Source organism: Atractosteus spatula, chromosome 25, assembly GCF_055471065.1.
Source record: "Atractosteus spatula isolate fAtrSpa1 chromosome 25, fAtrSpa1.hap1, whole genome shotgun sequence".
Taxonomy (NCBI): domain Eukaryota; kingdom Metazoa; phylum Chordata; class Actinopteri; order Semionotiformes; family Lepisosteidae; genus Atractosteus; species Atractosteus spatula.
The window spans coordinates 9,547,397-9,573,931 of NC_142730.1; the positions used below are offsets into that span (position 1 = coordinate 9,547,397).

General features: G+C 47.4%; 2 protein-coding genes and 1 non-coding gene across 3 annotated transcripts; 1 reads left to right on the forward strand and 2 right to left on the reverse strand.

Annotated features, from left to right (window-relative positions):
* Window positions 1-407: 407 nt before the first annotated feature.
* Window positions 408-16,531, reverse strand: rab25b (RAB25, member RAS oncogene family b). Its single transcript, XM_088905291.1, has 5 exons — window positions 16,204-16,531; window positions 7,294-7,489; window positions 5,874-6,067; window positions 4,357-4,437; window positions 408-2,925 (listed from the first exon to the last, which is right to left on the reverse strand). The coding sequence occupies exons 1-5, from the start codon at window positions 16,238-16,240 to the stop codon at window positions 2,798-2,800; spliced, it is 636 nt and encodes a 211-aa protein (XP_088761417.1). The 5' UTR covers window positions 16,241-16,531; the 3' UTR covers window positions 408-2,797.
* Window positions 16,532-17,681: 1,150 nt separating this feature from the next.
* lamtor2 (late endosomal/lysosomal adaptor, MAPK and MTOR activator 2) lies at window positions 17,682-26,253 on the reverse strand. The gene is made up of 4 exons (XM_088905829.1): window positions 26,063-26,253; window positions 24,523-24,685; window positions 21,355-21,444; window positions 17,682-18,127 (listed from the first exon to the last, which is right to left on the reverse strand). The coding sequence occupies exons 1-4, from the start codon at window positions 26,128-26,130 to the stop codon at window positions 18,071-18,073; spliced, it is 378 nt and encodes a 125-aa protein (XP_088761955.1). The 5' UTR covers window positions 26,131-26,253; the 3' UTR covers window positions 17,682-18,070.
* Window positions 25,291-25,437, forward strand: LOC148815355 (U4 spliceosomal RNA). Its single transcript, XR_016086089.1, has one exon. It is a non-coding gene; the product is annotated as a U4 spliceosomal RNA (small nuclear RNA).
* Window positions 26,254-26,535: the final 282 nt, after the last annotated feature.

Here is a 26,535-nt window from a genome sequence, read left to right on the forward strand (position 1 = left end):
ATGAACCCACAAATAGCCCATCGCCCCAGCTCCTACCATGCATTCGTTCAAGACAAGTCTTGCGTCCAAAGCCACCTTTAAAGGCGCTATATAAAATAAAGATTATTATTATGATTGTTAAGTCTTACGGTCACGGTCGACTCTGCCCTGCCTTGACACACCTCAGCTCTGACCACCTGGGTCCCCAACATGGACCCCAACATAATCTGACCACTGTCAACCTTTTCCCCCACTCCACTGCCCCTGACACCCCTGAAAGAGCCCCCTGCAAGAGCTCTCTGGCGCCGCCCTGCTGTTCGGTTATATGATGACCCTGTTCTAGTGGAAGGTCAAAGGTTACAACAAAACGACAGTGGCGGACTCGGGGGCAGCGATTTTGAGAAAAAAAGCAAAGAGACAGACAGCAAGGTCGAATTTCTTTTTATTTCAGGTGATTGTTTAACACAATTACAACAGGCTTGCAATGTTGCTTTAGCTGAGCCTGGGACGGACACAAAGTTTCAGATCCCAGAATAATAACATCACTCCTCTGATAACTGTCCTGGGATCCTGGGACTTATTATAGCAACAACAACAAATCTAAACCGTGATAAGGAAAGACAAAGAGGAAACATAAAATTAATCTGGATATTTTCAATAATTGTGATAGATCGTGAGTGCAAAATGTCAAAACAGCAATGACAGCAACAGGTAACAGCAAAATTAATGGATTTGTGGGAAAAGTGCACTGCTTGTCCATTGTGTTACGTTTCCAGGGTAAAGTAAGCAATATACCATACTGTGTGTTATGCATTGCCAAAATATTTCAACATGTCTCATAACAAGACTAACAGTGAACCTAAGACCTAGACCAGGGTGCATATTAGATTGTCCACCGGCTACACGTTATAAACCCTGTCCCTTGAAAAAAACCTTGAAACCTTGAAAAAAGAGAAAAAAACCTCTTAGTCAAAAGATGGTGAGGACTCACTTCGCCGTGCTGCTGTGCAAGATCTCTGTTTTTGTTCAAACCAAGAGCTGAATAAGCAGCAAAATTAGTCAGGGGGCAGAGTGAGGGGAATGCAAGTTTTTTTAACATGGCACCACTAATTGACTCACCCCTTCCTGTGCCAGTGAGTGAATGCCTGCCACTGACTGCTGTGGTTGTAATTTGCATCTGGTGCTTGGCAAGTCGAAGCTGTGATGCAGACGGTGGTCCACACGAGCACAGCCACCTACCCCTGAGAAATTAACTGTCAAGAGGCGGACTGCCCGGCACTTGGAGGTAACAAATCCAGTTCCACCAACAGAGTGGGGAAGCACAGTATCACGTCATTTAGCACAGCTGCGTCATAGCTCCAGGGACCCAGATACCTGTCTGTGTGGAGTCTGCATGAGGTGAGACATCATCCTTCCACCTATTTCCGAATCGCTTTACCCAGAACAGGCTCACAGGGGAGCCAGAGCCTATCCCAGAAAGCAACGGGTGCAAGGCAGGGTACAACCTGGATGGGACGCCAATCCACCGCAGGCCAAACACACTCAAACGAGCCCAAACTTACATTAGGGCCAATTTGCTCTAGAAGCCAATTAACCTACCCACATGTCTTTGAACTGTGGGAGGAAACCCGAGCAGCCTGAGGAATCCTATGTGAACAAGGGGAGAACATGCAAACTCCACACAGACAGCACCCCAAGGAATTGAACCCAGGGCCCCAGTGCGGCGAGGCAGCAATGCTAACCACTGCACCACACACGACACATCATGTTCATGGTATCTGGTAAAAAGCATCTCAGCAGATCGGGCTCAGCAATCTCACATTACTCCACAGTCTGTGTTTGACTTTGAGGGAACCTCCAGTCTCCAGCAGCACAGGGAAAGATTTAAGCAGGTTACTCATTGTGTGTTCCAATCAGCGTTCCAAGCCAACTCCAGATCTCGTCATTATCCAGACATCCTGGATTCACCATTAACAGTCTGCTTCAGTGCGATGATAAGTTACGATTCCAGGATGTGTTCTGACTAAGTGTTTGCACAACAGAAAGTCGGCGGACGTTCTCAGAAGCTGTCATTTTAAAAGCAAACATAAAACTGACTGAATTGCTGTACAGAAGCAAAATTGCCTACCTGTGGATTAAATCTTTTTTTTTTAGTCTCCGGCACTTTGTAAATCCACTGCAAACGCACTACAAGTCTAGTGACGCGGTGTCACTTAAGCTAAGGGGGATTATGACCTTTTGATTAAACAAACAATGCTGCACCACGGAGGTCTCAGAGTAATTTTACAAACTTAATTCTAAAAAGATGAGAAAAATAATCATTAAAAGGCCAGACATCCATCCATCTACTAACCACTTCATCCATTTCTGTGTTGGGGGGGAGCTGGAGTCTATCCCAGCAAACTACTGGCTGACTGCTCTCATTGGGAAGGACCGGCTGCTGACATACTGTACGACCTTGATAAGACAATCTTCCCTTTGACAAAACAAAGAGAAGTCTAGAAGAGGACTGCCTCGTGCGTAGGAGTAAAATACGAAAGAAACGACAGAGTAAGACAGAAGAGCAGCTGAAATCACCTGCTATTGACATCGCTCCAGGAAGGAGCTTGATGACACCCTTAGGTCAGCAGTCCTCTGTCACCGGGACGCGCAGTGGCTCTTTCCCCGTTGTCAAAAACAGATGCCTGGACTCATCGGGCTCGTTAGTTTCATCTCGGAGCCGCTTCGGGATATTCTGTCCCCTGACTGGCCAGGGCGGCACGGTGACGGGGCAGGGTGTCGCGTGCTAACCCCTCCCCCCCGCCCCCAGCGCCATCCCTCACAGGTTCCTGCAGCAGGTCTTGCTCCCCTCTTCCCTCTCTGCGCCCACGGCGTTGGGGTTGGACAGGGACACGGCGCTGATGGAGCCGCGGGTCACCTCTTTGCTCGCCACCTTCCTGTGGATCTCTGGAGAACACAGACACGAGCGCGACCTTTGAACCCCGGGGCCCAGAGAGCCAGAGAAATAACAGACAAGAGACTGGGCGCCTGTCGGAAAGAACAAACTCAAAAATATTCCTGCAGCCAAACTGCCCTAAGGCGACGCTTTCTACAGTAGCTTCAGATGTGCAAAACAAATGAATCATTAGGGCTCTTAACCGTACTGGAAAACTATTAACACAAACTGTTGTTTTTATTATCAACCATAATTACACACTTTGTTGATGACTGAACTCAACAAGACTCAAAACCACAGAAAGAAAATGTTCAACTTTCATATCATGAGTTTGGTACTGAAGCTGATTAGCACCAAGGAGAAATAAAGCTTCTGTACCTCTCCTCAGTCTGTTAGGATTTTTTGTTCTTCATTTCTCTTATTTTTTTTAAATAACAGTAGTTATAATAATCAGCCGCAAATGAACCCAGAGATAAACCTTTCTTGCCCTCCCCACCCCTGTCCCTCTTCACAGGTAGTTAAATGATCATCGATAACTTATAAAAGAACATAAACTTCTGACATAATATGGATTGTCTCACAGCTTCTATGCCTCCAAGGTTGAAATAATTGAAAAAGGGGATTCCAGATGAAATAATAAGGACAAATTTCCTTTTGTCCAAGTTTTTCCAATTTAAAATGGTCCCCCATCAGAGAAAGCCATTCCACAATCGATAGATTGTTTTTATTCTTCCCTTAGCTAGTGCCAAAGACAGAAGTAACAGAGAGGAGGCCTGGGTGGTTGGGATTTGTTTGGATGTCATGTCTGTTAATTAGGACCCGGGGTCGGCTTTGGAGAGGTGATCCCTCTGTGATCAATGACTACCATTGAAGCAGCCACATCACCCTGCAACTCACAACTGACAACCCACTGGAGCTCAGCAGGAGTGAGCCTGGTCAGTACCTGGATGGGAGACTCCTGGGAAAAACTAAGGTTGCTGCTGGAAGAGGTGTTAGTGGGGCCAGCAGGGGGTGCTCACCCTGCGGTCTGTGTGGGTCCTAATGCCCCAGTATAGTGACGGGGACCCTATACTGTAAAACAGGCGCTGTCCTTTGGATGAGACGTAAAACAGAGGTCTTGACTCTCTGTGGTCATTAAAAATCCCAGGGCGTTTCTGGAAAAGAGTAGGGGTGTAACCCTGGTGTCCTGGCCAAATTTCCCATTGGCCCTGACCAATCATGGCCTCCTAATAATCCCCCATCTATGAATTGGCTTCATCACTCTGCTCTCCTCCCCACTGAGAGCTGGTGTGTGGGGAGCGTTCTGGAGCACTATGGTTGCCGTCGCATCATCCAGGTGGGGCTGCACACTGGTGGTGGTGGAGGGGATCCCCATTACCTGTAAAGTGCTTTGAGTGGAGTGTCCAGAAAAGCACTATGTAAGTGTAAGCAATTATTATTACCTGCCAGCACGTTGTTGAAGGCCGTCTCAACGTTGGTGGACTCCAGGGCCGAGGTCTCCATGAACAGTAGTCCCCGCTTTTCTGAGGAGGGGAAGGCAGAGACCAGGTTGTCATGAGCGCGTGCGTCCACACACACCCAGCCAGGCACCCCGACACCGCCTGGCACGCATGGTGCTGCTGGCCTGTGTGAGCAGGACCTGTGCACTCAAGAAGACTGAAAACTAGGTCTCTGGTGTGTCTCTGGGTTTTTATTCCAGCTCGACCCTTCACCCCCCTACATCAGCTCAGTTGTTGACTCAACTAGACCAACTTAACAACCTCTCTCAGTTCAGCGGGTTCTGGTATCTGAAGGTCTGAACCAGCAGGCAGATCAGTTATGGGCACCAGTGAACATGGGTGACTGAAGACCCAGTTGAAAAACTAGAAGACAAAGCAGGCGCTCAGACCCAGCTCTGTAAAGACACAGAGAAAATCTGCAGACACACTGGCCACCCAGCACCAGGACTGGACACCCCTGACTTCAGAGAGGAAATTCAGTTTTAATTTGACGGAATTGACCACAGGCTCTCCGGAATTTCCCAGACTTCCCTGGCTCTGTCTCTGACTAACAGTGAGCAAGTTCCTGCATCTCCTTCTCCTTCTTCCTTCAAAACAGACATCGACCCAACTTACTTTATTAAAATGACTCCAAAGCTTTATATGTTGTTCTCCTAATTTACCGCCTGGTCTGTCTGTCTATGTTTTGGCTAAATGGCTTATTAGTGTTCTGGTGTTTCTAAGATCAATGGGAAAGGAAGACAGAAGACACCACACTGGGATTCAACAGCATGGAGTTATGGAAGTCAGATTCCACTGAGGGTCCAAAGTCATTCCAAGGTCTCTTTTCCCATTTTCCTTGCACTCTTGATGTGATGCAGCAGGGCATGTGATCACGAGTGCACAGAATTCCTCACCATGTTCTCAGTCCTTTTAGAGTGCAGGTTGAGCACGTTCTCTGCAGCTGTGTAAATATCGGAGCACTCAGTCAGGAACTGGGAGAGGTGGAGTGACCTGCTCAAGCGCAGACTGAGATCTGTTAGCATGGGTGTGAGCCTGGGTCATGTCACTAGCTGACTGCGACTGGACAGCGCACAGGGCAAAGTGGGATTATTCAGCCGGAGGGTTCTCAGCCCTGGGCAAACACAGTGACCCCCCTCTGGCCTCCTGAGCCCCTGCAGACCTTGCAGTGCTGTGAGAGAGGGGGGCTCTGAGTCTCTGCTAGTCTCTGGTAGCTGTGTTAAGAGACGAGGTGCTCGAAGGTGGGCAGGGCAGGAGTTGGCACTTGCTCTTTCTCTCCCGTGTGCGCTCACAGGCTTCGTATCTCTGAGCTGCAATGTGAAAATCACACAAACGGCTGTTCCCCAAACTGGGCAGCAATTAAAAATAAAACAGAAGACTTGTGCTGGGTGGGATGGAGAAGTGTTGGGTGCAAGCAGGACAGGTTGGAAACACAATTCCCGTCCTTGGGCTGTTGGTACCTGCAAAGTCCTTGGCCTCCTCAGTTGGCACTGCCCGCAGGGACGACAGGTCGGTCTTGTTGCCCACCAGCATGACCACGATGTGGGGGTCGGCATGGTCATATAGCTCCTTCAGCCAGCGCTCCACAGACTCATAAGTGAGGTGTTTGGAGATGTCGTACACCAGCAGGGCGCCCACAGCCCCCCGGTAATACCTGCAGGGGGGGGGACAGGGATGGAGTAATGAATTCGTGGAAGAACCTGCCGTTAATGGGCAGCAGGCATCTGGATCAAGCAGCACAGCTACAATGGAGAAGCAGGTTCCCTGGCAACGATCAAGAAACAACTTTGCGGTGGCTCTGTGCTAAGGATCTGTGGCTGGAAGGTTGCCGGTTCGTATCCCGCGACCAGCAGAGGAATCCTACTGTTGGGCCCCTGAGCAAGGCCCTTCACCCCAACTGCTCCAGATTCATTGAGGATTAAGAAAACATGTATAAAAGCCAATTTTGGGGTAGTGCACTAGGAGGGAATCATTTAAAGGCTGCGCAGCACTCGGAAGTATCCTCTTCTCCATGCACCACGCTCAAAGACCCACTGCCTTGTTATCTTTGTCTCTTGCACAATGGCAGACTCTTTGTTTCCTTTTTTCTAGAAGTAACGTTTTTTGTCACGGTAGTGCGCGGCTCGGATTTCACTCGACGCACAAGGAAGCGCTGAGAATTCCAGAGAACTGGCTCGACTGGCCGGACCGCAGGCAAAGACAATTAGAGCACGGGACAACAGGGGTCGTATAAACTAGTCCTTTGATTCCACAGGGCCTCGGAGAGCAGGCAAAGAAGAGATCTCTGCTGAGATCCCCAGCAGAAATGTAGAAAATCAAAAGCTTAATGTCCTTCAGGCCTCATAGGCTGTCTGGTATTTACTAAATACTGTTTTTTGTTGGCTATACACAAGGAGTTACATAACATAACATCACTTTATTGGCCCTATACAATTTCTTGCATTAGGAATTCATCTTTTCACATACCCCAGCTTGCTCTCCATGAGACACACAGACAGGGAGAGAAGCTTGGGGTCAGAGCACAGGGTCAGCCATTGTACAGCACCCCTGGAGTAGTTGGGGTTAAGGGCCTTGCTCAGGGGCCCAGTGAAGTAGGATTCCTCTGCTGGCTGCAGGATTTGAACCGGCAACCTTCCAGCCACAGGCGCAGATCCTGAGCCACAGAGCCACCGCACCGCCTTTAGCCTGAAAGATCTGATTCCTGTATTGAAAGAAACATCAGGACCACTGCTGTTTCAACTCAATATAACAAACAGACTAGACTATATTGTCCAGTCTCAGCCTGATCGTCACAGTTTGTTGTTTTGCTCCTTGTTTATGCTTTGTCTTTGTATGGGAGCCCCGACGCTGTGTATTTTGTGGGTGGCCCTCTGCACTCACGCGGAGGTGATGGCGCGGTATCTCTCCAGGCCCGCGGTGTCCCAGATCTGCGCCTTGATGGTGAGCTTGTTGATCTGCACGGTGCGGGTGCTGAACTCCACGCCGATGGTGGTGCGGCTGTCGTGGTTGAACTCGTTCTTGGTGAAGCGCGACAGCAGGTTGCTCTTGCCCACCCCCGACTCTCCGATCAGCACCACTGCGCACAGGAGAGGGAGAGAGAGAGAGAGACGACCGACATTCACGACTGGTCGTTATTGGTCACACATCCAGCAGATGTATCACCCTGCAGCTCCCAGCTGGTAGCCCCACCCCGAGGTCTGTCTGGGTCCTAATGCCCCACTATAGTGACGGGGACCTTATACTGTAGGCGCTGTCCTTCAGATGAGACATAAAACCGGGGTCCTGACTCTCTGTGATCATTAAAATCCCAGGGTGTTTCTCGAAAAAGGTAGGGGTGTTACCCCAGTGTCCTGGCCAAATTCCCCCCATCATGGCCTCCTAATAATCCCCATCTCTGAACTGGCTTCATCACTCTGCTCTCTTCCCCACTGAGAGCTGGTGTGTGGGGAGAGTACTGGTGGGGCTGCACACTGGTGGTGGTGGAGGGGATCCCCATTACCTGTAAAGCGCTTTGAGTGGTGTGTATATAATTTGTAAGTAGTTATAATAATAATAATAATAATAATATGAGTGCTGGGGTCACTCGTCAACTTTGTTTTATACTCGGAGAATCATCATCACCATAATAACCGAACGGTTATTTTTATTTGAATTACACCAGGATGATAGTGTGATGGCCCAGTAATTCTGGACCAGCAGCTTTTATTTTCAGAACTAGGACAGCCTGTTATCCATACTCATGGCTCTTCCCTCCCTCAGCCGCTGTGGGCATTTTAATATCCAGTGCCCAAAATCAACAAAGTCAACACAGTAACCTGCAACCCAGAGAAAGACTGGAAGATCCTCTTCTGCTTAGGCTTGTGAACTGCCCTCCTAGTGCTTTTCAGTGCACTTAACAACTCAACTATAAAAGTTAATTGTTTAATTGCTGCCTAATTAGCTGCTCTTTCAAAATCGTTATGCAACAAGGCCATGCTCCATGTTAACATAATTCCCTAGGGAAACGGGACGGTGTGTGGAAGTTTCCCACAGAGAGGCTCAACCCTCATGAAATTCCCAGACCACGCAGCTCAGAGCTGGGAAGCTCCTGGGACGTAGTGATCATATCCTGGCAGAGCCACAGCTGTCCACAGCTGCACGAGGCCATCGGACAGAATCCCACACCCACAGCTCTGCACCTGCGTTTCACACTCTAGAAATACAGGCAGAAATCAACAAGAGACCGGTCTTAAAAAGATTGCTCAATGACAGAGAATATCAGATTGATAAGGACATCACATCGATCAGACCTCCACATCAGAAAACTGAAAACAGAAACTCTAAAGCACCATTTGTGCAAGAGCTTTATCAATAACGATAATGAAGAAGAACATAGGGTTGAGTTTGTCACTGCCTTTGAGGATTTAGTATTCTTGAATCTGGCTTCCTCTCAGTCTTCTCTACATCAGGGCAAAGAAGATGAAATTCCTGGAATCTGGGAGGGAAGAAACTTTTGTTGAGCCCGGGAATGTACCGCGTCACTCTTCCAGATCATTTCTGTAAACGGTTTTTTAACATGACCAAAATTATAATCAACATATACCATCAATCCAATTTCTAGCCCCTTTATCCCTTTACAGGATCGTGGGGGAGCCGGAGCCTATCCCAGCAAGCTACAGGCTCAAGGTGGGGAGGACAGAACTCTAGTTCAGCCCAGAGACACAGTGATACAAACACACACACTCACACCAGGACCAATTTTCCCAGACGCCAATTAATCTACCAGTACGTTTTTGGGCTGTGGGAGAAAACTGGAGCCCCCACAGGAAACCCACACGAATGCAGAGAGAACATGCAAACTCCACACAGACAGCAACCCAGGTCTGGAATTGAACCCGGGGCGACAGGTTTGTGAGGCTGCAATGCTGACCGCTGCACCATTGCCCCTCAATGTATAACACTTTTAACATACAACACTTCATTTAAATTCTTGACTGAACTTTAACTACACATTCCATCATTCTTTGCTGCCCTGGTTACAGATTTGGCTGTTAGGTTTTTCAGGTAGGAAGTGAAAAATAGTATAGTTTGAGCTGTGAATGTTCTGGAGACTATCACTGCAGGAGTGTCTGCTTCGTTTTCAGTTGCACCCCAGATCCACCCAGTTCTCAGAGCCTCCACACAGTCTTGACAAAGTTGCAACATTCCAAGACACTCCCAGCACAGAATTTCCTACTGTCTCCAACTCCCACTGTGGGCGAGCTAATCAGCAGAGGTGTGAACAGAATGAAACTTATTGCAGCAACTGCTTTCGAAAACCTGGCCAATTTCGTAAGAACAATCCCAAATATCCGCCTTAACCGAAGTCACAACGAGCAGATTGGATCCAACGAGTTACCAGACTGGTTTGAACTCAAGCAGGTGGCATTTTGGAGTGAAAAACGGAGGTGCCTCTTTATCCAAACAGTGGTGGGTGTCTTAAAAAAGCCGACCAGTTTATGTTGTTGAAGCTGATTTTTCCCGAATCAAACAGCTACTGGCAGGAAAGTGAGATGACTTCAGCTGAATAGCCCCTCACTTGCAACCTTCTGGATACCCAGCAGGCTCAGGTAATGCTGGATGACTGCATCTCAATTAATTAACAGGTTGTCAAACGAGATGCTGAATGAGTAAAAGATAAAGAGATTTTTTTACCCAACGTTCTTAAATAATTTACATGCAGCTACACACAAATCAGCATCACTTCCAAAACACAAAATCTGGTCTTGTCGTTCCCACACCGCAACCAAATTTCCAACTTTAGGGCATGTTTGGAAACAGGAATTGTAGGACTTTTCCTTGGACTGTGGGGCTGGTGGATACAGACAGCCCTGTCGTATAGAAATGTGATTTTAGTGTTCCTGACCAACGCTTCCCTGAGGACAAATCCCGGTAATTCAACACCGTATCTGAGGACGGAAGGAGACCTTTGAGCACGCTTGCTGGGCTATGCAAAGTATATTGAAATCGCATCTTATCTAAACAGCAAGAGCACTCAGCTGGTATGTGGATGCAGTTCTCCTACATTAAGGAAAAATAATACCCATCTTTCCACACAGATGCCTATTAAAAAAACACGTTTGTACCCATTCTCCGTGCCAGTTCTGGGAGCAGGTATTCGAACAGAAATAAAGAGTCTGTCTGTCGGGGGGGTAGCATGTTAGTCTAGCAGCATGTGTAATTGTCAGTCATTCAGTATCACCACATGTAAATAATCATAATAATATGTTGATAACAATCAATTATATATATTGCCTTTAAAATGGCTTCTTAAAGCAGTTTACAGTAAGAAAAAACAAGCACACAATGAGAGGAGGAGCAGAATTGCACAGTTACAGTGAGGATTTGGAATACAGTAAGAAAGCAAAGGGGCGGCAGACACACAGCCAGTTAAATAAAAGCCCTTCTGGAGAAGAAGGTTTTGAGTCTTGATTTGAAGGAGCTCAGGGAAGGTGACTCTGATATCCTTGGGGAGAGAGTTCCAGAGCTTTGGAGCAGGAGAACAGGAGAAGGCCCTGTCACAGAGTGTAGACGGGCTTGGGGGACAGATAGGAGACCAGAGATAGAAGAGAGAAGGTTGCGAGGTGGGGAGTAGGGTGATAGTGACTCAGACAGGTACTGAGGTGCCAAGCCATGCAGAGCCTTGTAGGTGAGAATTTTGAAGTTGACACGAAACCTGACAGGAAGCCAGTGCAAGGACTCCAGGACAGGAGTAATGCGATCACTTGAACACGACCTGGTCAGGATTCTGGCTGCCGAATTCTGGACATACTGGTGTTTGTTCAATGTGGATTTAGACACCCCAGCGAGCAGGCCATTACAAAATGGAATTAAGTATGAAATGATGATTCCATTCAAATTTGAGCATTTTGCCTTTTTGTTGACCTTAATACTTGCACACCTCCCTGTGTGATGCACTGTATGGAGTACCCTTGTTAAGTACCCCTAAAGAGTCTGAATAATACCTCCTGGGGGCCAGAGATCTCTTTCCCAGCCCCTCCTGGGTGGGGGGAGTGACTCCCTCTAAGTTCTGTTTCCTGCTATGTGGACTTCAGGGTTCAAGTGTGAGCTTCTCACATCATTGTACAATTTTAAAACAGTATTCCTTGATTTTTTGCTTTTTACATTTAAAACTTAATGCTCTTTTTCCTTTTTTATTGCTTCCTCACATTGCCTATAAAATGTCATTTTATAACACGTGTCAACATAACCTCATTCATAAGCAGCTTCTTCAAGCTCAGTGTTTTCCATTGTAGTAGTTTGTAGTTTGGCTCCTTGGCTACTTGTTTTGTGTAGAATAATACATTGCAGGCGGTGGACTATTATGTATTTGTAATGTGACATCCTGCAGTTTTGGGCTGGGCTGCTGTTGGTCAATAGAAAGACACCTCACCCTGCTTATCTGCTTTTTCTAATCCGCAGACCTTTCCCAATAACAGGCAGGCCCACACTAGCAGTCTCACGTCTGATCGGCCGTGCCTGTTGAACAGATCAAGCACAGCACGGTAGCAAGGTGTGGCTGTGAGACGCCCATTGCATAGCAGAGCAAGCCCTGAGCACCAGGGACTGGGTACAGTGGTTATTAAAAGATCCAGTATCTGGAGCTGCTGCACAAGCCCTGTGTACAGACTGCTACTATCACATATTTTCATGACCAAGAGCGTAGATTTGTCCAAATGGCAGTGCAAATGGATCTGCTGCATCCATGCTAGAGATCACAAAGTTACATTCTACGATGGGACTTAGTCCATTCAGTGAATATACAGTAGCCTCCAAATTGACAGACTTGCGTTTTCATTTACAGTACATTATTTTAAATTGTAGTCCCAAGTCCAGAGTTCTGGAAAATAATCGAATCAATTTCAATTCTCATCAGTAAGAAAACGGAAGAAATATTATTCTTAGGAGCTCATGAGGCCTTTAATTACGGCTTTTCTAGGCTGGTTTGTGATGAATTGGTGCTCTGGGTTGATTTTGTCAGTACAGTACACTATGTTCAGTTAAGGTCCTCTCGAAATCTGCTCTGCTGCTCATTTATTTTAACTTTTTTTTATTTTAACTATTTTAACTTCGGGGGGGGGGGTTAAAAGTCAAGTGGACTTACGAAGAGGCAGATCTGCACAACAAATTGTAGTTTGCACCGTGCCTACAGGGCGCGAATACAACCAGTTTGTACCGCAGGGGTGAGAAGCACAGTACTCACTGACCCCTAACGGGAATTGTACAATGGAATTCAGATTGCAGCTTACTTTAGGCCTAGATGAAAGCTCCCAGTTTCCAGAGCTCCCAGACAGGTTTATTTTTAACCCAGAGTGAAAAAACAGGCTGTAGGAATTTTTATGACCTGCCTGGATGTGTTATGCTTCAGGTAATGGTCCACCAAATGCGATTGTGAGCTTGCTACGGTTTTATAAGGTGACCTGAAGTGATAGATTCCCTTGGGTATGTGACAGGTTTCTCTTTGTGAATCTGACAGAGATCCCTGAGTTTGGTTCAGGTTTCTCACACTTGGCAGTCTCTGGTCTTTTCAGATTCTAAATTTTTGTTTCACATACAAGAGGAAGAGATATGGATCTTGTCCCTTTAACAATTAAAAACAGAGCGGAGGGGAAAAAAACAGACCACTGAGAATATCTGGCCCCAATGTGGCATCTCCTGAACCAGGCGTCAAACTTACACAGGTAGAGCCCAGTGGTAGAGGCTATGACCCCAGCGTGCAGAAGAGGAAGTGATGTCACAGAGGAGAAGAGAAGTAGACTAGGCTCTGAGGGGTAAGGGCTGCTACAGAACAATGGCTTGCTTTCATGAACAAGGGCTGGACGCACAGGAGGAACTGAATCTAAACTCCAGGAAATCAAAGCTCAGCAAAGAGGGCTCTGTGACCGTCACCTGTTTCAATTAAAGGAAATGGTAGCTAGAAATATCTTAAGCAACGTATTAGAACAAGGTCTTAAACATGAGCCCAGTATTAGCTTTTTTAGGTGACGTTATGGAAGTGTCTGAGTTTGACAAATGGCCGCTACTAAAATATGGATAAATGGAACCACCAGGATCTTCCAGCTGCCTCTCAATGGATTCACGAATGAAACACTTTTGGACTTTTAGAGTGGAAAAGCTCCAGACTAAGAGGCAGTCCCCATCTATCCGAATACCTGGTGGAACCCTTATGAAAATATTCTCCTTAAATCACTGCGTGAAATCATATCACATGTAGTCTTTTGTTTGAGATTAGGGTCATGTTATTTACCTTTCCTGTATTTCTGTATTATTTTGTTTATTCTACCCAGCGGAAATGAAGTGGAAGCACATTTATCACTGAGAACAGGCGGCACTTCTCTACACAAAGCTCGGTGGGGGTGTGGAACTCACTGCCCAGTTGTTTCGTAGAGACTGATACCCTGGCTTCCTTCAGAAATGGCTGGGTGGGATCCTCAGGTCAATTGGCCATTGAAAAAATAAATGAGCTAAATGAACCAAATGACCTGCTCTCAATTATAACCATTCTCACCGTCGTATTTGCAGTGATCACAATGAAGTACGCACAGGCACTGATGGCTCTGTGGGATCGAAACAAACTTTAGAAAAAGTGAGTGAAAAGCTCAGACAGCCGGGAAAGAACATTGTGAGGAGGGATGAAACGCACAGAAACACGAGGCCAGCTGTAGCCCTGTCCGTGTGTTTCAGAAAGCTGTCTGAGCAATGGCGGCCTTCCACCCTCATTCCAGAACGAGGAATATCGTCCCCCATGCCCCAAAAGTCTTTCAACTGGCGGTTTAGCAGACAAACAATATTAAAATTTCATTTAGCTGCTTCTTCAAGGAGTCAAGAGTACGGACTTCAGGCCCTGGCTGGGAGGCTTGATCCAGACACCCACAGCTCTTGGTATAAAAAACTAATTTCCTTACTGGAAACGGGAGCACCCGGAGAAATCCCATGCGAACGCGGGGACAACATGCAAACTCCGTACAGACAGCATCCCAGGAAATGCACCCAGGGCCCCAGAGCTGTGAAGCAGCAATGCTGCCCACTAACTTTAATATGCAGGGCTGGGCTCAGATTTGTCAGCTACTGGGCAGAGTGATGCACTGTATTAGGTGAATTACGAACAGGAGAGCTCCAGAGACTTCCACTCTCCCTCAGCACAGCAAGGATTTGGTGACAATAATATCACGAGACTTCACGCTGTAAACTTTCCTGCAGTTTCTAATCTGTTTCAAAGTCTTCAGTCATATACTAGTATGAAGGCAAATTAAAAAAACTGTTTTTTTTTATCCTAATGGTATTTGGAATGCTCTGAGATGCACAACACAGGATGCACTTCGCTGTACAGCAAAAAAAGATCCATTTTAAAACCAGTTAAAAAAAAAGATACTTTACATATTGATCTACGGGACCCTGCATGGTCCATGTGGATTTTAGCTCCACTGCTGCACAGTATCATTGTATGTTATTGACAAAGTGACCATATTTCATTGTGAGATAAACTGGTTGATTGTTACCACTAGTAACAGCCTTTCTCTCTCCACATTCGACTGTGTTTTAAAGCCCTCACACATAGCAAATATATCACACTTGTTTCTTCTCCTCACAATACCTCTACAGCCATGACCTAACAACCTCGTACACATGGTGACCTAGATCAGACTTTGCATGACAAGGCCAACAAGGAGTCTGACCCACATCTTTCCTGATAAATAATATACACTTATATAGCGCTTTTCTGGACACTCCACTCAAAGCGCTGTACAGGTAATGGGGATCCCCTCCACCACCACCAGTGTGCAGCCCCACCTGGATGATGCGCCAGTCCGCTCACTCAGTGGGGAGGAGGGGAGGAGAGCAGAGTGATGAAGCCAGTTCAGAGATGGGGATCATGACTGGTAAAGGCCAGGGGGAAATTTGGCCAGGACACCATGGTGACACCTCTAGTCTGAACCGTACAGCAGGGGCACATGCTACATTGAATAAGACTCAGGAGCCCTAACAGTAGTTTGGATCGAGATGTGATTGGTTCAAGTGAACAAGATGCAGCTCGATCTAGGCCACACGCTCTTCGTGGCCAACAAACGGAGAGTGTGCGTGTCAGATCAAAGGGAGCTCGAGCTTTTCCCCTGCTTTCTGAGTCCCTGCGGCTCGTGACTCTGTCCGTTTGCAACTCCTAGACATACCCGCGCCAATCCTTCTGCAAGACCGTGCGTTGCTACAGCAGAAAAACAAAAAGTTGACTCATCGGCTCTGCAAACATCCCTGGCCGGGCTGACATGGCAGCAGGTCGATTTCGGGGGAGGGAGTGGAAAATGCAGTCAGTCACCGCCCAGACCAACACTGGGAAAATGTTCGCCTTTCCACATGCAGCCTCCACCACTACGGACGCTATGTATATGGACAGCGCATCTGCCTTGTGCATTGTCGCACCATTACGTGCAGCTGAGTGACTCACGCTGCCCGCCCCGTGCAAAAGGAGACAACTGGCCCCAGCACCAGATAAATGCAGAACCAGCAGGCGCAGGCACGATCTGTATCTGAGACAGATCGCTCAAGGAATGTGTAATGGACTAGAAGCGCAGGGAGCTGCTGTTTGCATTCGAGCCTGATACACATGCATTGCTTCCTACCTTGTCCGATGGCTCACCAGAGAACTACCACAGGCCTGAAGCGGGCTGGCTTCTGCCCCCCCCCCAGGCCCGTAGGGCCCCCATAGCGATACAGCCCCCCCTCTGCAGCCCCAAACACCTTACACAGGCGGCTGTTTGTCAAGAGCAAGAGACTTACCTTTAAACACAAAGTTATAGTCTTCGTCTGTCCCCATGCTGGCGGCTCACCTGCTGCCGTTTTCCGCCAGGCTGTCTCGTCGGGCCCGTGAGCGTCGCTGCCGAATGGGTCAGGGAGAAAAGGTGGAAAAGGTACCGTCCTCCAGCACCTCCCCCGACGCCGTTCTGCTGCTCTCCCTTTCCCCTCTGGGAGAGATCCGAGTCCGGAATGCAGTACCCTGCCTGAGCAAGTCCAGGTGGCCGAGATCACCACAGCCGCGCAGGAGTCAGTGCTGTGTTTGCACAAGGACCTGACGGCTGCGCTCACAGCTGACGGTGGGCGTGTCCGGGAAGCAGGTAGAACAGGTAGAGGCAGCCTGGCCTCCACCCCCCACCCTTCACGGCTCGGGTACTGAATCACCACAGGGCTGACATTGGGAGGACCTCTCGTTTTTTACTTTCTCACTTTTTCCAGCCACCGGACCACCACGAAGACACTCCCCCCCCCCCCCACCCTCCGTCTTCCAAAAATGAACCTGCAATCAGTGAAAGAGAGCAGCAGCAGCTTTCTCGGCTCCAGCCTCTCCCTTCCTTTCGCCTCTCTCGGGCTGTAATCATTAACCCGATCACCTGCTGCGGCTTGTTCATAAGGCCGGCCATCCGGCCCCCCCAGGGAGATCCTGGCGGCTGGGAGTGTGAGCTCGGCCCCGCCCCCTCGCGCTCAACGCCCTGCTGAAGTCTCGGCCGGACAGGAGGGCACCAGCTTCACAGGACGCCGACAGCAGGGGGCTGCTTGTCTACCAGGAATATTCAAGGGAGCTGGTACAGTTTTTCCTACCTTTAACACCTTGATCAAACCTGCTAACATGATGGCGCATAAAACATCCTGATGACAACATACCTTCAGCACTGTGTTTGCTACCCCTATTTCTCTAACCCCCCTAGTGATTGTCTAGAATCCAGCAGCTCTGTACCTCACCCTTTAACTCCTAGGGAATAAACCTAATAAAAGACAGTTTATTTTAAAAAAAGACCCAAACACAATAAAAGACTCCTTTTACCAGGAGAGGAGTCCTTCTCCATGGTGTGTTCAGCCTGATGCATGGAATATGGATTGTGTAATACAGCAAAATCAAACACTCATAAAGTTTCTAGACAAGCTGGGCCTTGCTGTCCCTGGCTCCTTCTGTCACACTGCTGCATCCAGGCCTTGTGCGTACACACCTTCCTGAGCTAATGGACCACTGGACAACCTCTTGCAAACTGCGAACAGCCCAATGTACGGTAAATGGAGCAGGACTGTAATACTTCACAGATATGGAGTTCACATCTGGGCAATACAAAGAAACATTCTCTGATCTCCATGCCCAGGGTACAGGGCTGAGCAAAGGGGACTGAAGCCAAGAAGTCATGTATCACCGAAAACAAGCAGATTTGTATTTCTGTCTCCAAGTGCACTGCAAACTGAAAATAATCTGATGCAAGCTCAAAACCAAGGCATCAAGGCACACCCACACTGTTCATTACATCTGCATTGCAAGAGCCAATGTTTGACAATAAAGGAAAAATCCGGTGTACCGACAGCAAGAAACTTCTTCGTTTTGTTGTTTACAGATTTCACAGAGGTGGTATTACAGATTCTTTGATTAAAACAATGTTCTGCACAGAACGACTTTTAAACAGGATCTAAACACATGCACAGTTGAAATCAATGCTATATACAGATAAATGCTTCAGGACAGTGCTGCCTTATGGATCAAGACAGCCTTAGTTTCGGAAACCATCCCTGAAAGAGTCCAACAGAAAGTTGCTCCTTGGCCAGTTTCCTTCCAGAGACTTCAGACAGGAAATCCAGGAATCGGTGTCACAGTCATTTTCTTCCCCAGTGTTCATGATGCAGCCACTTGGGTTAAAGGTTCCTCCAAGTACTGAACCAGAGCTTCAGCCTAGGCAAAAAAATGTAGCTTACTGTTACTTTTAGCATTACCTTTGCTTACCTTAATATATTGTTTTTACTTCCACATTCAAGCAACCGATTAGAAGACCACCATAGTGTGCATAAAAAACAATAACAACTAATGAAATAAGAAAAATGTTCTTTCAAGAGAAGGAAAAGCAGTCAGTTTTCATCAAGTTTCAAAAATGCACAGAAACCCACTCCTCTTAAAACCAGCACAATGGCAAAGGATTATTTTGTACAGACTGTGGCAAGCACTTAACAGTAACTAAGCAGCAAAATGTTTAAGCTTTGAACAGCAATCCGCATCTCCAGTTTAAATCATTATCTGCATCTGTATAGTGGTTAAATCCTAAAGGATATAATAATAATTGCTTACACTTATATAGCGCTTTTCTGGACACTCCACTCAAAGCGCTTTACAGGTAATGGGGATCCCCTCCACCACCACCAGTGTGCAGCCCCACCAGGATGATGCACCAGTCTGCTCCCCACACACCAGCTCTCAGTGGGGAGGAGAGCAGAGTGATGAAGCCAGTTCAGAGAGGGGGATTATTAGGAGGCCATGATTGGTAAGGGCCAATGGGAAATTTGGCCAGGACACCGGGGTTACACCCCTACTCTTTTCGAGAAACGCCCTGGGATTTTTAATGACCACAGAGAGTCAGGACCTCGGTTTTACGTCTCATCTGAAGGACGGCGCCTGTTTACAGTATAGTGTCCCCGTCACTATACTGGGGCATTAGGACCCACATGGACCACAGGGTGAGCGCCCCCTGTTGGCCCCACTAACACCTCTTCCAGCAGCAACCTTAGTTTTTCCCAGGAGTCTCCCATCCAGGTACTGACCAGGCTCACACCTGCTGAGCTCCAGTGGGGCTGCCAGCTGTGAGTTGCAGAGTGATATGGCTGCTGGCTAAATGTCTACCTTCTTTCATATTTAAAAAAACAAAAAAAAACTAGGTAGCAAATTTAAATGCTTTGTAGCTTGGCTTGCTGGAGAAGAAAAAAAGGCTTACAATCTGTGAGAAATCTGTGGATTTACACACCAGGGCTTCCCTCAACATTAACGTGACTTCACAGTCCTTTCCAGGATCTGAGCTGGAGGAACCTCATCTTGTTTCTGAGAAGCCAAGACCGTCATGAGTCAATGCAAGACACTTGACGCTGATTCATTACTGCCAGGCTCGGCTCTGCTTCAAAATTAAGAACTGAGCTGCTCAGGCGTTAACACCAGCCTGTGAGTACAAGAAAAAAAAAACCTAAATACCCATGCCACCTGCTGGACACCTGGAGAACTACACCCCCAAAACATGACCACTCTAAGAAGGTTACAAATAAGAGAAAAACATTCTGCCCATCTTGCCCCTTTGGAGGTTAGTAGATAATTAAGCCAAGTATCTTATTAGGCAATTCCTCGAAGGAAGCCAAGGTATCACCCTCAACAACACGGCTCCTATTGACATGGTAGCTTGTTCCGCACTCCCACAGCCCTGTTCTGGCCTCGGGGTTGACTTTGAGGGTCCTGAATGCTTGTTATGGGGGTCTCTGCTCAGGACTGAAGAGTGTTATTTCAGCCTGTAGGTGTAGGACATCCCCATTTACCTTGGAGTTGCTCTCCTATGGATGGATTTCAGAGCAGCAACATCTTTTCTATAGCATGTTAACCAATAATGTACACAGTATTCTAAGTAGGCCTTGCTAATGGACTATACATTATTCAACCTAACACCCCCCCCCATTTAAATTCTGTATTTTAATCCAGACTATATCCTAATGTTTTGTTTACCTTCTTAATTGCTTCTAATGCAAATGATGCATCAACATAAACACCTGAGTCTTTTTTTTCCATATGTAGCCTCACATAGCTCAGTGTTTCCCGTTTTATATCTGTATTTTGTTTTTACTACCTGCATGCAAAACCCTGCACTTGTCCACATGACACCTGTTAGTGTAGGCAAGTGATCACCACGTTTTGAATTTTATCAACATTTTTTATCTCTTTTTTGGATTTCAGGTGCTGATTCTGTGGGGTGTGCCAATCCTCCTAATTTGGTATCATGTGCAAATGTGATTAGTTTACTAATGATATAGGATCCTAGCTCCTGGATATGGGTTAGGAAGAGCAGCGGTCCTAGTATATCTCCTGAGGAAGAACATTAATTACATCACCCTAGTTCATCCCTTATTAGTACCCTGTTTTCTGTTTACGAGGTAATTTCAATCCGAACACTTTCGGTTCCCTGAGTGCCTACTGTCTGCCATTTGAGAATTCATCTTTGATGAGGAACTTGATCAAAAGCCTTCTGCAAACCTAAATGCACCATAGCATTCTGCATGAGCTCCACGCCAAGCAGGTGTCAGCACACGGCTGGCTTGGGGAGCTCCAGACCGACGTCTGTGGAAAAAACACCTCCATCTCTACCCTGCTGAAAACTGGCTTCCATCCCACACTTTATTAAACCTCAGACTGCAACCCCAGGTGGAAGACGAGAATGCTTGAGGAGCAGGAGAAGGGAAAATATTTCAGAACCTCCTAGTACAGCAGCCATGCTGCTCCTGCTGTGCTTTTGCATGTCATGCAGCAGTAGTACTTTGTCTGGTGAGCGCACATCTCACTGTCTCGTTCTCTCAGCTCCGCAGGTTTGAGCATAGAGCCACAGTCTCCTTCTGCACGACCACCCTGAACATGCAGTCTTATAGGGGTGACTACAGAATCTCTTTTCAGACTAAACGTGAATCCCCTGCATTAGATCTTGTAGCACCTTCATTCGGAAATCGCATAAGAGTGCCTTTTCTTTATTTATTCATTAGAGTCCTGGGAGTCCAGTGGCTGACGAAACGAGTGCAGATGTTTCTACCTGCTCAACTGAAAGGCAACTCGCCAGCCCAGTCTCGCTGTCAGAGGGAGAGACCTGCCTCGCTCGGAGCCGCTGGACTCAGGTTGCGCCCCGAGCCCGAGGGGCCCCTCCTCCGTCGGCGGCCGGTGCGCGCAACTGAGGATTACCCATGTGGGGTCCTCCGCGACCCCCTGTTCAGGCCTCCACTCAACTCAGGCCAGCTGTGCCACGCCTGCACCCCCCCCTCACTCCGGGAGCTCCCGGCAACAGTAGGCCCGTGCCACAGCCCAGATTCGAACCCGTGATCTCCAATCAAGGCTCCACCTTTTGGCAGATGAGCCCCGCGAAATGCCCGTAAGAACGTGGCAGCACTGACCTTGGCTTTCAGCATTCCGAAGCCCACCGTCTCCTTGGCGTACATGCACAGCAGCAGGTTGGCCACGCGGGTGATGGCCACTCGGCCCTCCTACAACACACAAGGGAACAAGACCTGAGCCTCTTGCAGACCGAGCACCAGACGCACCAGCCCCGGCTCTGAAACACGTCACCAAAGCTCGGTATTGTTTGGGGGGATTCTGTGATGTAACTTGGGAGAGGAAAAAAAAACGGATCCAATATTGAATCTCTATCATCTCCGTTTCCGTTAGCCCTGGAATCACCACCCAGCGCCTGGTGATTTCCTGTAAAAAGGCCCCACTGAAACACCAGCTGCCTTGGAGATGTGCACATGCTCGCGTCGTATGTGAAGTCTGCCCCCCAGCCAGGATTCGATCTCTCGAGCTCCAGAGGGCTACAGTATCAACACAGATCCCTCTCCAAGAGCCCTTCCCATCTTCCACAGCAGCCTCGCTAGCCAGCAGGCATCAGCCTCGGTGATATGAGTCACACAAGGAAGTAGCTGCTCTGACTATTTATTTCTGCATTAAATTCAACACTTAAGCTGAAATGGAAAAATTAACCTATCGGTTAAAACTCCAGAAGGCGGTCTCTGAGAGATACTGGGAGAGGTGGATTATTTTTATGACCTAATGAGAATGTTTTTCTGTTTCGGGAAGTTCTTTTTTCTCCACCCTCATCTCTCCCCTGCCACTATATCCCCTGACAAAATGGAAAAGAATGATAAATAACAGACTTTATACTTATTTATATTTGTAATAGTTGATGTTTTGAGATGACGGCAACCTTTTATTTATTTATTTTTGATTACTTTTGTATGTTCATAAAATTAATAAAACATAAGTAACAAAACAAATGTAAGACTTAAGTATTTCAGAGACTACGGTGACGCAGAATAGGTTTCCCTGGGTGATAACTCTTTCACATGAAAAAACTGCTTCGCACTGAGTGGTTCTGAAAATGACACACAATAAAGCTAAGGTCAGGATCTCTCTCCTGGCAGCCGGTTAGTTTTCATGTTGTCACACATGTATAAACTCACGAGCGTGTAAAAGATGATTACTGGGAAAACAGCAAGATTATAACAATACAAGAGAGGTTAAAAATAAAATGAAGCCACACTCTGCTTGTGGAACTTTCAGAAGATTATGGATTCAAGGATCCCAACAATTCAGCTATAAGAATGTGGCCAGGCGCTTTGCCCCACTCACCCACTTACTCTTAGTGTAAAGCACAGACACAGGTCCTAAATGCACTTAATCCCTTCTTCTACTTGAGTCCCCAATGTTTTACCCCTCCTTCAAGAGAAGACCTCTGGGTGAGGTTTATCAAAGCCTTTTGGGATTCTGAAGTCCAGCTCAATCGTAAATTGCTTTCCTTAAGCCTAGAAAAATGAATTAATAGCGTTTTACAGTGCTTTTCATCCCAAAGCACTTATATACAAGACAGACGTCACCTCATCTACCCCTACAGTGCCAGACACAACTTGCACTGTGTGCCAGAAACTCCGTCACAGCAGATCCGATGGGAAAGTGGGAAACGGCTTCATCAGTTCACCAGGGGGCTTTATGTAGGTCAGGCTGTGCCAGAACCAAGGCCCAAGATTAATGTGTAGATTAACCTACTCTTCCAACAGTGGCGAGAGAACTTAAAAGATCACGCGGTGAAGAACAAGGTTTAAAGTCTCATCCGAAGAGCAGGGCTTCCCAGCCCAGCTGCTGGAGACCCACACACCTGCTGGTGTTCACTGCAGCCCAGCGTTTTGATGTTTTAACGTAGCTCCTTCACTCAACCCTCAACTGAACTAACAACTTACCTGAGTGATCTGATTAATTGCCATTTAGTTTCCTACTCAAAAGTTGGGGATTTTACTAACAAAATGCGATACAGTAGTTAAAACGTAACTCTAAATCTAAATATAACAATGAATGAATCGATATTAATACATCCATTAAGAGTTCAGCTGTGGAACTGAGGGCTCGGCTGGGAATAGAAATCATCGGGTATGTGGTCCACCAGGAGCAGGACTGGGAGCCCCTGTCCTACAGCACAGCGCCCCCCGTCACTATGCTGAGACACTGTCTTGGAAATTCCGTCCCAGAGAGAAAAGCACCACCTACTACCAACACCGCTTACACCAGCAAACTGCTATTCCTGCAGTCCTCCCATGCCAGTGCAGTCCAGGTTCGGCCTTGATCAGCTTCCGATATCTCAGAAAAGAGGGCTAAGGGGTGATGAGGAACAAGTCAAGGTTTATTCCATGCTGAAAAGAGAAGAAAAGAAACACGTTTCGGCTGAGGAGCCTTCTTCGGGTCCACAGCCGGAATGTTGTGTTCCTTTCTTCTCAGCCTGGAATAAACTTTTACTTGTTCCTTTGCAGACGCAGCTGACGCAGCTCCCCACCTGAACTACTAAGAGGTGATGCTGCTATAGTCCTCTAGACTGCCTGTGGTCAGTGTTCGTGGTGGGTCCACTCCGACCTCCTTGCAGCAGTAAGCCAGCAACCATATCACTCTGCAACTCACAACTGGCAGCCCACTGAAGCTCAGCGGGTGTGAGCCTGGTCAGTACCTGGATGGGAGACCTCCTGGGAAAAACTAAGGTTGCTGCTGGAAGAGGTGTTAGTGGGGCCAGCAGGGGGTGCTCACCCTGTGATCCATGTGGGTCCTAATGCCCGAGTATAGTGACAGGGACACTATACTGTAAACAGGCGCCGTCCTTCGGATGAGACGTAAAACGGAGGTCCTGACTCTTTGTGGTCATTAAAAATCCCAGGGCGTTTCTCGAAAAGAGTAGGGGTGTAACCCCAGCATCCTGGCCAAATTTCCCATTGGCCCTTACCAATCATGGCCTCCTAATAATCCCCATCTCTGAACTGGCTTCATCACTCTGCTCTCCTCCCCACTGAGAGCTGGTGTGTGGGGAGCGTTCTGGCGCACTATGGCTGCCGTCGCATCATCCAGGTGGGGCTGCACACTGGTGGTGGTGGAGGGGATCCCCATTACCTGTAAAGCGCTTTGAGTGGAGTGTCCAGAAAAGCGCTATATAAGTGTAAGCAATTATTATTATTAGTAAGCAGTCTGCCGAAGCACTGGAGGAGTGGAACAGTCGACCCCTGGTGGGGATGCAGGGAAGTGCAGTGGCTCACCATGCAGTCCATGAGGATGAACTTCAGCTTGTCCTCATTGAAGGCCTGGTGCCCGTTCTTGTCGTACGCTGCCCAGATGTTGCTGGCAATGGCGGCGGTCACGCGGGCGTCCGTGTCCCCGTAGCCGGAGTAGGCCAGAAGGGAGCCTTCATTATTCAGCAGGCTGGGGAAAGAAGCAGAGGGAAAGTCACCATCATCAAGTCTCTAACGGACTGCTGAAGCCCTCCTCTTATTCCAGGCCAGCTCCACTGAGTTTCCAAAGTAAGTGTTGTAGGCACAGTCTGTAGAAGGCACGGTGCTGTGGAGGTTAGCATTCTTGCCTCATAGTACTTGGGGTGCTGTCTGTGATGAGTTTGCATGTTCCTCCAGGTGTTGTGGTTTGCTCCCATAGTGAAAAGTCATGCTGGTGAATTAATTGGAAGAACTGTCTCTGTGTGCGAGTGTGTATCTGCCCTGTGATGGACTGGCATCCTGTCCAGGGATGCTTTGGGCCCGTTGATTGCCAGGATAGACTCCGGTTCCCCTGCAGTCCTGGATAACCACGACGACAGACCCAGGGAACCACAGCTAGCTCACTCAGATAACCATGACGACCATGATGTTCCAGAGAACAGGATATCAGCCCTGGGCTTTGGGGAAACTGCTCACAATACATCATCATTACTACACCCCAAACTCACTGCCCGGGGACCCCCAGAGGCTTATATCTTCCCACTGCCAGTTTCTGAGTTCCTGAGTTCCTCTACTCTGTGTCCGATGGTCAGTTACAGCTTTGCACAGTGGCTGTATCGCAGTATATGAGGTTTGGCCGAGACGCGATTATTGCTAGTTGAAAACCTTTCCCAAACTAGTTATATTGTTAACTGCCATAGAAATCTGTAAGATACTCTGTGGCAAAGCGCTGTGAAGAGCGTTATACCAGATAAATTGACAGACTGATGTGCTAGATGTTATAAAATTAGAAGTTAAACCTGGGATTCAGATAAAAACGCGTACGAATACATAGAAAAGTAATCACTACGTGGCCGTAAAAATATTTTTAAAAAATGCCGTATACATTATTTTAAGTGAATTATTTCAAAAGAAAATGATCTAAATTTGGTTATTTCAGGACGTTGCAGAGACACGTTCTTCTTCGGGGACTATTTTGTCATGCAAACACACGTTTTTTTACTATCGCACAATGCAGTTCAGCCTTCCGAGAAAGCCTATATATCTACACACGCCATCAGCTGCCACCTTATTGAGTCGCGCTGGCATTGTAAACGTGTTGTTGCTACTAAGGGAAAGTTCCTGCTGTTCCTGATGTTACTGGAGACCAAATACGAGCTTATTCTGCAAGAGAGGCGAAGGCAGCTCAGATTGGGAAACTCGTTACCGCTTCGCAAGCAAGTTACCCACGAATTTTGTTCGACAACTGCGTTAAGTGTAGGTTATCTCCCACCCAGTAAAATATATTGTATAGCAGAACAGTCCACATCAGTGCAAATATCAGGTGGAAACGTGGACTATTGTTATTACAGCCTTCATCATTACTCACAGTGTACTCTGAACGCCGCTTGTATTCGCCTGGCTCAGAACTTGAGTCAGAGCCTTTGGTCGCAGCATTGTTGGGGAAAAAAGAATACGAAGAAATCAAATATTAAATCTAAATAACTACAACACTTGTGCTCTCCAAAATATACAGTTTCCTCGCGGAAAGTACCACTCCGTCAGCTGACTGAATATTCCGGAAGTCACTTCCTGTTTACGCCTCGAGCCCACTGGGGTTCTGGGAATTGTAGTTTCCTTTTGCGACGCGGAAGCGTCCTGTGCACACGTCTCGATTGTAGTTTTCACAAAACTTTAACAGTTCCATTAAACAGCGGTTCGGTTTGTATCGTGGATAGATTTTATCCGGCCTAAGGCACACACACCGAATTTATAAATACCAGGTGGCCCCGCCTACTTTTGTGTCGTGTCCGTTTAGTTTGAGGCGCAAACCAAAAACTATAGTACCTTTAACTCAGTACA

Bases quoted from the DNA above. Each gene is read 5' to 3' on its own strand.
- rab25b (XM_088905291.1), bottom strand. From the start codon at position 16,240: ATGGGGACAGACGAAGACTATAACTTTGTGTTTAAAG. The intron at 7,490-16,203 runs GTAAGTCTCTTG...TCCTGTGCGCAG, and splicing joins CTATAACTTTGTGTTTAAAG to TGGTGCTGATCGGAGAGTCG. The intron at 4,438-5,873 runs GTACCAACAGCC...TCCCCTCCTCAG, and splicing joins GGAGGCCAAGGACTTTGCAG to AAAAGCGGGGACTACTGTTC.
- lamtor2 (XM_088905829.1), bottom strand. From the start codon at position 26,130: ATGCTGCGACCAAAGGCTCTGACTCAAGTTCTGAGCCAGGCGAATACA. The intron at 21,445-24,522 runs GTGAGCCACTGC...TGTGTGTTGTAG, and splicing joins TCATCCTCATGGACTGCATG to GAGGGCCGAGTGGCCATCAC. The intron at 18,128-21,354 runs GTCAGTGCTGCC...TTTTTTGCCTAG, and splicing joins TCGGAATGCTGAAAGCCAAG to GCTGAAGCTCTGGTTCAGTA.